The 10,463-nt window shown below is 42.7% G+C and overlaps 1 protein-coding gene across 1 annotated transcript in view; it reads right to left on the bottom strand.

The window, feature by feature from the left end:
* tbl1x (transducin beta like 1 X-linked) overlaps positions 1 to 10,463 on the bottom strand; it is a 42,217-nt gene that overhangs the window by 12,524 nt on the left and 19,230 nt on the right. Inside the window, exons 2-3 of the mRNA XM_061841208.1 lie at positions 3,315 to 3,420; positions 2 to 147 (exon numbers count right to left, since the gene is read on the bottom strand). Of these exons, the coding sequence (XP_061697192.1) occupies positions 2 to 147; positions 3,315 to 3,372 (204 nt within the window). The 5' untranslated portion in view covers positions 3,373 to 3,420. The remainder of the gene's footprint in view (position 1; positions 148 to 3,314; positions 3,421 to 10,463) is intronic.

The raw sequence follows: 10,463 nt of genomic DNA, 5'->3' as shown, positions 1-10,463 counted from the left end.
CCTCATTGATGCTTATCTCTGCCTCCACATACTGGAGCCCCTTCTGCAGGATGGAGATAAGGGCTGCAGGGGGCACTAGTGTTCCATTGATGTTGGACTGGCTGATGTGGCTCTCGATGCCAAAGGTGAATGCTGAGTGGGAGAAACCTGGAAAAAAAAAATCATATATTTGTCAGTCCCGTTGCTTCCTCAGCCCCAATTACGTAACAAATGTGAGAGAGTCATTGGGAGTGAAAAGATCTATGGACCCTACAAAGGTTTTGGGAATAGGTTTTTGGCAAATTTGTGTCATGTGGAATTAATGTGATAAAAGGCGCCTCCCACAACAAGTCACACCCAAGATGGACTTTACTTGGAGCGGCGCCAAAGTGTACTGCAGTGAAGTCCTGAAGACGAAATAAAACTGAGTGACATGGTCACTTCCTCACTGATTTTACGGTCGCTCAATTTTATACAGAACCAGTTTTGTGCTTTCTTTATAAAGCAGTTTACATAACGGAGTAACAGAGGGTTCTATTATAACGTTTATGGAAAATTGTATTTAATACGGCGGTTTAACCTCTCTGGTTGTGACACCTGTGGAAGTCAAAACTTAAAAAAAAAAAATATGCAAATGTCAGCTACATTGGACTGATATCCCAAATGTGTGGAAAAAGCTCATACTAGAACGCCACAGATTTCAATAATTTGCCAAGATATACGCAGTATTGAAATGTAAACTGACATTTCAAAACAAATATTCAATAAAATGCCTACATTCTATGAATGATTGAATCATATACTGGCATTTCTAAAGGAAGATTCAATAAAGTCCACCCTAAAGTCATTATGTAACCGAACACAGATAATATTGCCTGAAGCTACAGTATATTGTGGTAGGAGATATTAGTAGGTGGTAGGATACAATATGGAATAAAAAAATTCTGTACGTATTAATTCACATTTGGCAAAAATGACCCGAATTATTTTGTATGATGGAAAGCGAAAATTTTGGGCTATTTTTAGAATTTTTTGGGGCTAATTTTAGAATTGCATACTCTATCAATCATCTTGTTGATTAATCAAGTAATTTATTTTATTGTATAACATGCATGTCGATGTGCACGTAATATTTCTGTCCACTTGGCGTCGCTTTCCTCACATTCAACTCTATTCTCAATTATTAACGATTTATGGCTTTAAAAGGCGGGACCTAACCTACTGAGTAAAGCTGGCGTCAGCGAATAAGAGTGTAAAATTGGCTCTCTCTTAACAGTCTGCTTGTGGAACGAAATTACGTGACTTGTGGACATGGGGAGCTAATATACTAATTTGCTTTTTATGGGTTTTATGGGTTTGTTTTGTTACAGTTTGCTCAATAAAGTGACAGCTGTGTCTATTCTTCTCTATGTGACCACTTGCGGCGCATTGCAATAGTTTCTAACTAGTGATGTTAGGCTACGCTGACTTAGCTATCATCATCATAATGTAGTACACATTGTACTCAAAGGGAATGGAAGGACCGCAATGCACCTTTTTCCTAATATCATATAGTTTTTATGCTGAATACGAATCTTAAATCCGCTATGAAGGAAACATTTTTATTTTTCGATTATTTGCAACAAATGATCGCACATTGCTGGATTCGCCGGAAAAAAGACGGAAACGAAGCGGAAACAGCCGATCGGGGGCGTGACGTAGGACGTCGTGACAACAACACAGATCCCGTAGGAATACACTATAAGAACGGTGATGAATTTTCCGATAATTCGAGCAATCAACGTTATTCTGAAGGGTCCCATGAAGACTTTGAAGAATACGAGCGTTAAAGGTTAGCAATTTGAGCCGATTAGACGGCACGCGCGTTCGAATCCGAAAAAGCCGACACAGCAGTCAGACCCATCGTGGAGGATATGCCTCGTGTTGGAAATATCGACCGGTAAGCGTTTGTGATGTTCTTGTTTGGTTTAGTTAGTCATAAACTGAAATATCGTAAAGGCTTCGATATTCTGAATGTATACACGAAGTTTTCGGTCTTGTTTTGAAATTATGTGAACGCCGTATATTTTGTGATTTGGTACGCGACAACCGCGGGAACTACTTTGCGTATAAAATGCTTATTATTGCGTCTAAACACACAGAAGCAGATAACGTAGTCTAACTTGGTATATTTTCACAAATAAGTAATAATATAATACTGCTTTCTTTCGGCTTGTCCCGTTAGGGATCGCCACGGCGTGTCATCTCAGATGAACGCTGATTTTTGTTTGGCACAGTTTTAATAATAAATCATTTTTACAGATTGGTTTTAGCTTACAATCACTGAGGAATTCTCTAAACGAATGGGTTTTTCTTCACCGTGAATACAAAAGACTTATCGTTGTTCCAAAACAGCCCATCCCAAATTTTGTGACGTCAGAGGTCCACCCACAAATTGAGTCGTTTCGCAGGCAAGAGAAACTAGGTCAAAGGTCGCCGACTTTAAGTCATAAACACTTATATTTTTGGGTAAAAAAAATAATTTGCGTTAGAAATGACATTCCGTACACTTTAATCTCCTTACTTGAATGTGAAATGATTTCAAACTTTCGACATTCTTTGGCTCTAATGGACTTTATCCCCGTGTTGCTGCCATCACACCATCTTTTTTCTCCACACGTGACTGCTGTAACATTAGTCCGTGTGCGAAAATGATCCCTGTGATGCTTCTAGGCAGAGATTTTGTGATTTTTGTCATCAAATCATTGGATTAACCATTGCAGTGCTATAGTACAGAAAATATTTAATCTGAAAAGAATCTGAGTATTCCGAACAAAATTGTTGGGGTTTATGTGTCTTACGTCACTGTACATTGACATGACACCCACATTTTGTTGAAAAAAATTACAGATTGCAACTGAAGATGCTTTAACATTTATGCCGGGCCAGTAGTTGGCCATGTCACTTTGGAAATAAACACTACGCGCGTGTGCATCAACTGTTCATTCTTGCAGGCCTTATCTGAAACTGTCATTTGAATACGTCTTCATAGGCCCGTGCGTACGTGTAGAATTTCTCATTTCTAAGTAATGCGAGTCCACAGGGCTCGGCGGCAGTCAGAAATGTGCACGCTTCATCCGAGCCGCGGTCTGCCATTGTCGTTTACGCTCAGCGTGTCTAAACAGGAAACTTAGCATGCAGGACACAGGACACGATCGGGCACAATAATGGCCGTGTGTTTAAAACTAGCATTTTGAAAGCCGTTTATTTCCATGGCCCAAATAATTTTTTTCCCCCTCTGTTCATTTAGAAACAAACTTGACGAAGTGCACCAATCCCAGCTTTGCAAGACCAACCTGATTCTTGGAGGTATCTGTAGACCAAGAAGTTCACTTCGTCACTGGTAATACTCATTTTAGCCCAAAGAAACAGTGGAAGTCTGCTGGAAGGCTCGGCTCACTCCTGTAGAGAGAGACATATGGAACAGAAGCAGGAATAATTAATATTACGTCTCGGGAATCACATCATTGCAACAATACATCTCTACCTTTTCCACACTAATGGTAAGAACGTCAAGGAATGACTGCCCGACGACCACGTGCAGACAAGGTTCATATTTTCTCAACCAATTCTGGAATATACGTTTGGGTTACCACACAAAACCAAGTTGTGTCCCTTGTGACAGGGCACACCACGGAGTCCATCCATCCATTTTCTTCACCGCTTATAAAACTATGCAAATTGCCCCATTACTCCCGCTTATCCTCACAATGGTCAAGGGAGTGCCGGAGCCTAATCCAGCTGTCAACGGGCAGGAGCCGGGGTACACCCTGAACTGGCTGCCAGTCAATCGCAGGGCACATCGACACAAATAGCCGCACTCACAATCACATCTAAGAGGAATTTCGAGTGTCCAATTAATGTTGCATGTTTTTGGGACGTGGGAGGAAACCGGGGTGCCCGGAGAAAACCCACGCAGGCACGGGGAGAACATGCAAACTCCACACGGGCGGGTCCGAACCGTGAGGCCAACGCTTTACCAGCTGAGCCACCGTGCCTCCACACCACGGAGGACCGGAGAAAAATTCATGATCTGGTGCTAAACGCCAAGACTTACACGAGATAGAAGGGATGAGTAAAATATTCATATAAAGCCACCCACACAAATTCTGCATGATTCTTAACTTTCTGATACCAATGTTCGGCAAGTAGTTGCGGACATTGTGTTATAATCTCCCAAAAAATAGTTTGCGTGTGTGTGTGTGTTTGGGGCCGGGGGGGTGTGACAGTCAACAGCTCCTCCAATGAGTCATGAACACGGACAAGCTTAGTTTTCTGCTTCAAAATAGAGAAATCAAAAGGATCTAAGGAGGATTCACAAAGACAAATCAATGTTGCATCAGGTATGAGGCATGTACGGTTGTCCAACTTGAATTGCTAACACCGCCTGCGGTCGCTCCAATTCCCCTTTGGTAACGTAGCAACAAGAGCGATAGAGCAAAAATACAGACAACAGTGTTGTCCCAATTACCGAAGAGCTCACAGCCAGAGGGGGTGAAGAAGTTCCTCAAAAGGAATTATGCGCCGTTTCACCTTGGCATAATCTTTGTTATGGGAGCTCACCTTAATGTACCACAGCGAGTGGTTCTGTAATTAAACTAACATTCTTAATTCAGGCAGGCACAATGTGTTTTGTTCCCCCCCGTTTCCCGGTGGGGCAGACGGAGCTATTAAAAGGAAGCACCTGATTAAAAATGTCCAGCAAATTACAAATGGAGAAAAGCAGGAGACAGTGACAGCATTTGTAAGACGTTATTACTGACTACACCTTTCACATCCCAAAGACTTCACCATTTTCTTCGACAAATTCATTCAAAAAAGCAAAATGCGCCTGCCTCTCTTTCTGCATGGAAACAAAAACACTTGTGAGCCTTAGCGACTGTGTCCTCGTTTGACCACAAAGCCCATTAGCTCACACTTGAGGGGGCTAGCCTCAGAAAAGCTCAGTCACAACAACAACAACAACAACAACAAAAACAAACCGAGTGCTGCACACTTAATTCCCAGGAAGCCTGGAGGGGGTCGGAGCCCCGCTAGAGATGGAGGAAGGGATCAGCATCAATCAGACCGCCTCTGATCTGTTACATTACAACCTGGGCCTCCGTATCTGACAAAATGCTTCAAGGTTTATCCACACTGAAGTGACGAGTGGACTATGAAAGGCTCTTTTGCTTAGCTTGTCAGTTCTAATCTTATTTGAACTTGAATGGAAAAAGTCTACGAGGCAAAAGGGGAGAGATACAGATCTGTTTTCACCAGTTTTAGCGTTAATTCTATCAAGCGATAGCAGCTCATAAAACTACCACCTTTACTGTCCTTTCTGTGGCTGTCGCTTGTTGCTATTTTTAAAATGAGGTAAGTGTAAAGTTTTGCTGGTGTGTACAGGATGTGACTTGTTGTGCGAAAGAATAAACAATACAGAAAACCACAGTTTCATGAAACAGCCACCGGCTACAAACGTTATCGTTATGACAGTTGACTCCGCACGCGCGTACACCTTTAAGGGCGTAACCTTGTTGTCATGGGAACGCTCACGTCTGTCACGCTGGTCTCGAGCAGAGAGTCGCAACAAACATCATCGGTGTCGCGAGCACGGAAAGCAAAAGTAATATCGTAGCCCTTCGGCTTGCTTTGCGGAGCACTTCAGGTACATTTCCAACACGACAACTAAATATAAACGTACGAGAAGAAAATGACGTGAGGAGGAAAAAAAAAAAAACTATTGCCATTTTGAAGGGCAAAAGAAAATGACTTTCACGTAGATGATGGCTATTTAAAAAAATAAATAAATAAAATCAATGCATCCATCCATCTTTTGGCCAGCTTTTGTCCCGATGCAAGTGAAGACAATGGGACTTCTTGAGGATACTTTTAATATTTTAATAAAGGGCTGAAAAAAAAATTATAATTTTTTTGTCATATTGTAATCATTTTTGTCATATTTCACAATTTGCTTCATACTGTATTCTTGGCATTTTTAAAGCACCTGCACTGAAAATTAATGAAGCTAGAGAGTATTTCTACATTTTATTAATGTTAAATGCGAGTTAAACAAATCCATCCATATTCCGTACAGATTATGCCATCCCGCCTGGGGGAGAAGCAGGGTACGCCCTGAACTGGTCGCCGGCCAATCGCAGGGCACTTATAAACAATTATTTGCACTCACATTCGCACAAACAATTTAGAGTCGTCAATCAACTTTGCGTGCATGTTTTGGGGATGTGGGAGGAAACCCGAATACTCGGAGAAAAGCAACCCAGGCCCGAGGAGAGGATGCAAACTCAGAACTGTGGGGCAGATAGGCTAACTAGTAGTAGTACCCCACCTTCTGCACCTGGGATTGGCCCCAGCATTCCCGCGACCCTCGTGGGGATAAGCGCCTCGGAAAATGGATGGATTTATTCAATCATGCTTCCTTCTACAACTTGCAAATGAAAGTGGATCAGGAAAAGGTCAACAACTCTTAGTGGCTGTTGTCGCGTACATTCCCGCCGTGATTGACTGAGTCATCACGCACAATCTGATCGAAATTTAGCGCAATGAATAATCGCTATCATATAATCATCCATCTCTACTTTAACGTACAGACTGATTAGCTTGTACCAAAGCCTTTCAAAATACGCATGAAAAAGCATACACCCAAACAACACAGGTACTTCTGCCTTTTTTCTTTTGAAATGAAAGACAACCTGTTGAACGACAACGTACCGATGCTGGCTCGTAAATTATGTCACACTGCTAATTACTTCACTAATGTAGTTATGAGGGAGGAGAGGAGCATTACGTCAACAAGTGATTTTTCAACCAAACGCTAAGTGGTGATACTTGTCTGACAGGGAGCTTTCTTGCAGAGATGCAAAATCCCTAGAACAGTTATGTACAGTATATTTTGATCCGATTTATTAGAGATGGGCACATTAACGCATGGAATTGATTGTTCAAGGAAAATTCCGGTGGTTTCGAGTAACAATGTCTTCAATAGGTCATGTAATATGTACACTACCTTGATAATCCTCGCTCGTCAGACTCCGCGTCATTCCACCTGAAGAACCATCGGAATATTCAACATTATTTACAGCCACCGGTTCAAATCAGTATGGAAGTATTCCTCCGTCTTCCCGATTAACCGATACTGCTATTTCTTCATCAGATGAGGATAAATCCAAGAAATCAGCACTGGCCATAATGGTGTCCCATGTAATCGAGCGTTGGGACCCCGCGTAACACATCCCATCCGCGCACGTCAGTCATGTGACTCGCGAAAATGGCGGCGCCACTAAAAATTCGTAATTTTCGATAAAAATCTTCTAAAAAAACACTATTAAATGAGAGAGGATTTAACATCACATTATCAAGATAGAGTACATATTACATGACCTATTGGATATATTGTTACTCCAAACTACCGGAATTTTCCTTTAACTAGTACAGTGTTCCCCAGTTATTCACGGGGGTTACGTTCCTTACACCCCCTGGAATATCAAAAACCTGCAAATAATGGATGCAGTATTAATAGACACTGGTAACACTGTCAGCATGCATGCAAGCACGTATTTTAGCATGTACGTGAGCTACCATAATGATGGCGCTCACGAGGCAGTGCGGAACAAGTGCATTACACATCTGTAAGCAGAAGAAGCTGACATTACTTCACACACTGCCCGTGTAACCAGGTCATTGCAGACGATGTTGTACACACTCACTGCATCGCATCAAAACTACACAGCCAGTGTGTAGGGGTATGTAAGCTTCTTCTGCTTGCAGATGTGCAATGCAATTGTTCCTCGTTGCCTCGGGAGCGCCATCATATGGTAGGTTTCATACACGCTTGAACACTTTTGGCATACATGCTAATAGTCTAACCCAGGGGTGCTCAATGCGACGATCGAGGGAGTTTCGGTTGATCATGTCGGCATGCCAAAAAAAAAAAAAAAAAAAAAAAACAGTCGTTTTCTTTTTTAACTTAAGCTCACCGTGCATGTGCAAACGACGACAGTACAGCAAAACATGCTGTCAGTGAGTTCCCCCCATATTTTAAGATCTCGCTTAAGAAATCTTAACAAACATGAGTATGGATGCTGCAGTAAAGAAGAAAAAAACGTATCACCTTTCAGACGGAATGGGAGGCGGCCAACAAAAGGCTTATTGAGAAGTAGATCTTGGGGTAAAAAAAAAAAAAAAGTCTGCGTGCCCCTGCTCTAACCATTGTGTTAAAGTGTACTTTGTTGGACAAGTCACCCAACAATATTTGTGGACCACAATGTAAGGCGCCATGTCTCATGTGCCGCCCCATCTATTTAGAAGAGAATTTAAGACCTTTACAACTGTGAAAATACAGTAAATTAAAACAAAAAAAGACTCAAGAGACCAAAATCCGATAATATTCGGGGCTGCGAATGGTGAGCCGCGAATCGGCAAGGGCACACTGTAATGTCATGCACTACCAGGCTTCCCCCACCAGAGGCACTGCTGTCTAAAGCAGTGATTTCCAACCTTTATAGAGCCCAGGCACATGTTTTACAATTGAAAAATCCCACGGCACACCAACAAAAGTAAATGTCACCAAAAATGGATCGATTAATTACTGTATGTACTTCCTGCCATCTAATAGTTCCGTCTGTCATTGTGCCTCAATGGCATTAATAGATGAATAAAGATACATTATTTCTTGGAATAAATGGGGTTTTTTTTTTTAGCAATTACATAAAATTTGATAACTTACCACGGCACACTTGAAGAGCGCTCACGGCACACTAATGTACGCCGGCACACTGTTTGGGAATCACTGGTCTAAAGAACAACAACATTAAGTCAAAGCTAAGCCGTCCGCAGTTGACTCTCCTTAAAAACAACATCTTGATTATAGAAATGTAGCCAAATGCTCATACCTAGTATTAAAGATCCGATATTCACACGATAGTCAATGCACTTGTACAACCAAGCGTAAATGTCAGGCTACCCTGTGTATGGAACACAAAATACAGATGGAACTCCCCACCACAAAGCCCTTCATACTTTACCACTAACTGTAGTTTCCTATCCTCCACTTTCCATATGCCTGCGCATGTATTAAGTGCTGAAAAGTGAAGCCTAAAGAAATGCTGCAACACTAACATTTAGGGCAATGGAGGCGTATGCAAAGACATCTTTTGCACTCAAGTCACTGAGCCTCGGCTGTGCTGCATTGATGGCGACCTAAAAATAGACAATAGGCTACTATGTAGCTGTAGGGTCCAATCTACCTATTGCTGTACGGTACAGCGTCAAGCTTTCATTCAATCCACACATTCTCGTGTCAAAATAAGTGTTTGTAGAGAGCTGTACGGATGAAACAAAGAGCGCTGTCATTCAAAATCACTTCATAATATCACGCAATTTTGAAGGAACAGGATGTTGATTTGAATGCACAAAACAAAACACAAAAAAAAAGCAGCCATCTCCAGCACATGCAGGTCTGTGAAAAGAATGCTGCTGAAAAACCAGCATACCAGGGACCCCATTTTCTCCTGAACAGTCACCTCCTGACAGATGTGCAAACAAGACCTGGAAACAGCAGCCATTTTCTCTTGAACTGCTCTGCTGAGTAAAACCCGCCTTTGAAGCTTCTGGTTGGGCTGCAGTCTTGGGGGGGGGAGCTCGGGCCTGGGAGTGTGGGGGATGGGAAGCAGAGGCGAGAGACGGAGAGAAATGGTGGAATGGGGGCAGGGTGATAAATAATCATTGGAAAAACAGGTGATCACAACAGCAATTTGTGCACTTCATCGCGTGCCCCCGCACAGCAGGAAAACACAGGTGGGCTTACTGATAACACTGACGACCGCTCGATTTATATCCAAAGGCAGGAATAAAAACACTGTACTACTTCAGAGTCAGAACTGGTTTCAGCCACAGCTCCCATTGCCAATCCTGATCCGACGTGTGCTTGTCTGTCTGTCTGTCTCTCTGTCTGTCTGTCTGTCTCTCTGTCTGTCTGTCTGTCTCTCTGTCTGTCTCTCTGTCTGTCTGTCTGTCTCTCTCTCTCTCTCTCTCTCTCTCTCTCTCTCTCTCTCTCTCTCTCTCTCTGAGTCACTCAGCGCCAGCAATGTAGGTCAGCAAATTACCCAGCGGTTAACATTCCTTTAAGCCACGACGGATAATGAAATCACCTGCTGATGATCGCTTTCAAAGTGACACAGCGACAGATCTCGGCCTGGCACAAACAGTCCGCCCGCCCCACGCGACCCGCTGCCCCCAACCTACAGCTTCGCAATGAACTGGGTCAGCGACGGTAACGCCGATACCGCCGGAAGGTCGGACAAGACCCCATTATTCGGTAGATTTTCAGATAAAAAAACAAGGCTTACATAAGCATTCTCTTTCGATAAATAACCGCATATGCGATTGTTGCATATGAGCGTATCTACTGCGTACTCCCCTTGCTCAATAAACGGGGGATGGGACAA

The sequence above is a fragment of the Syngnathoides biaculeatus genome, chromosome 14 (genome assembly GCF_019802595.1).
Source record: "Syngnathoides biaculeatus isolate LvHL_M chromosome 14, ASM1980259v1, whole genome shotgun sequence".
NCBI classification, from domain to species: domain Eukaryota; kingdom Metazoa; phylum Chordata; class Actinopteri; order Syngnathiformes; family Syngnathidae; genus Syngnathoides; species Syngnathoides biaculeatus.
Note: the sequence above shows the minus strand (reverse complement) of the source record. Positions and strands in the feature narration are given on the sequence as shown.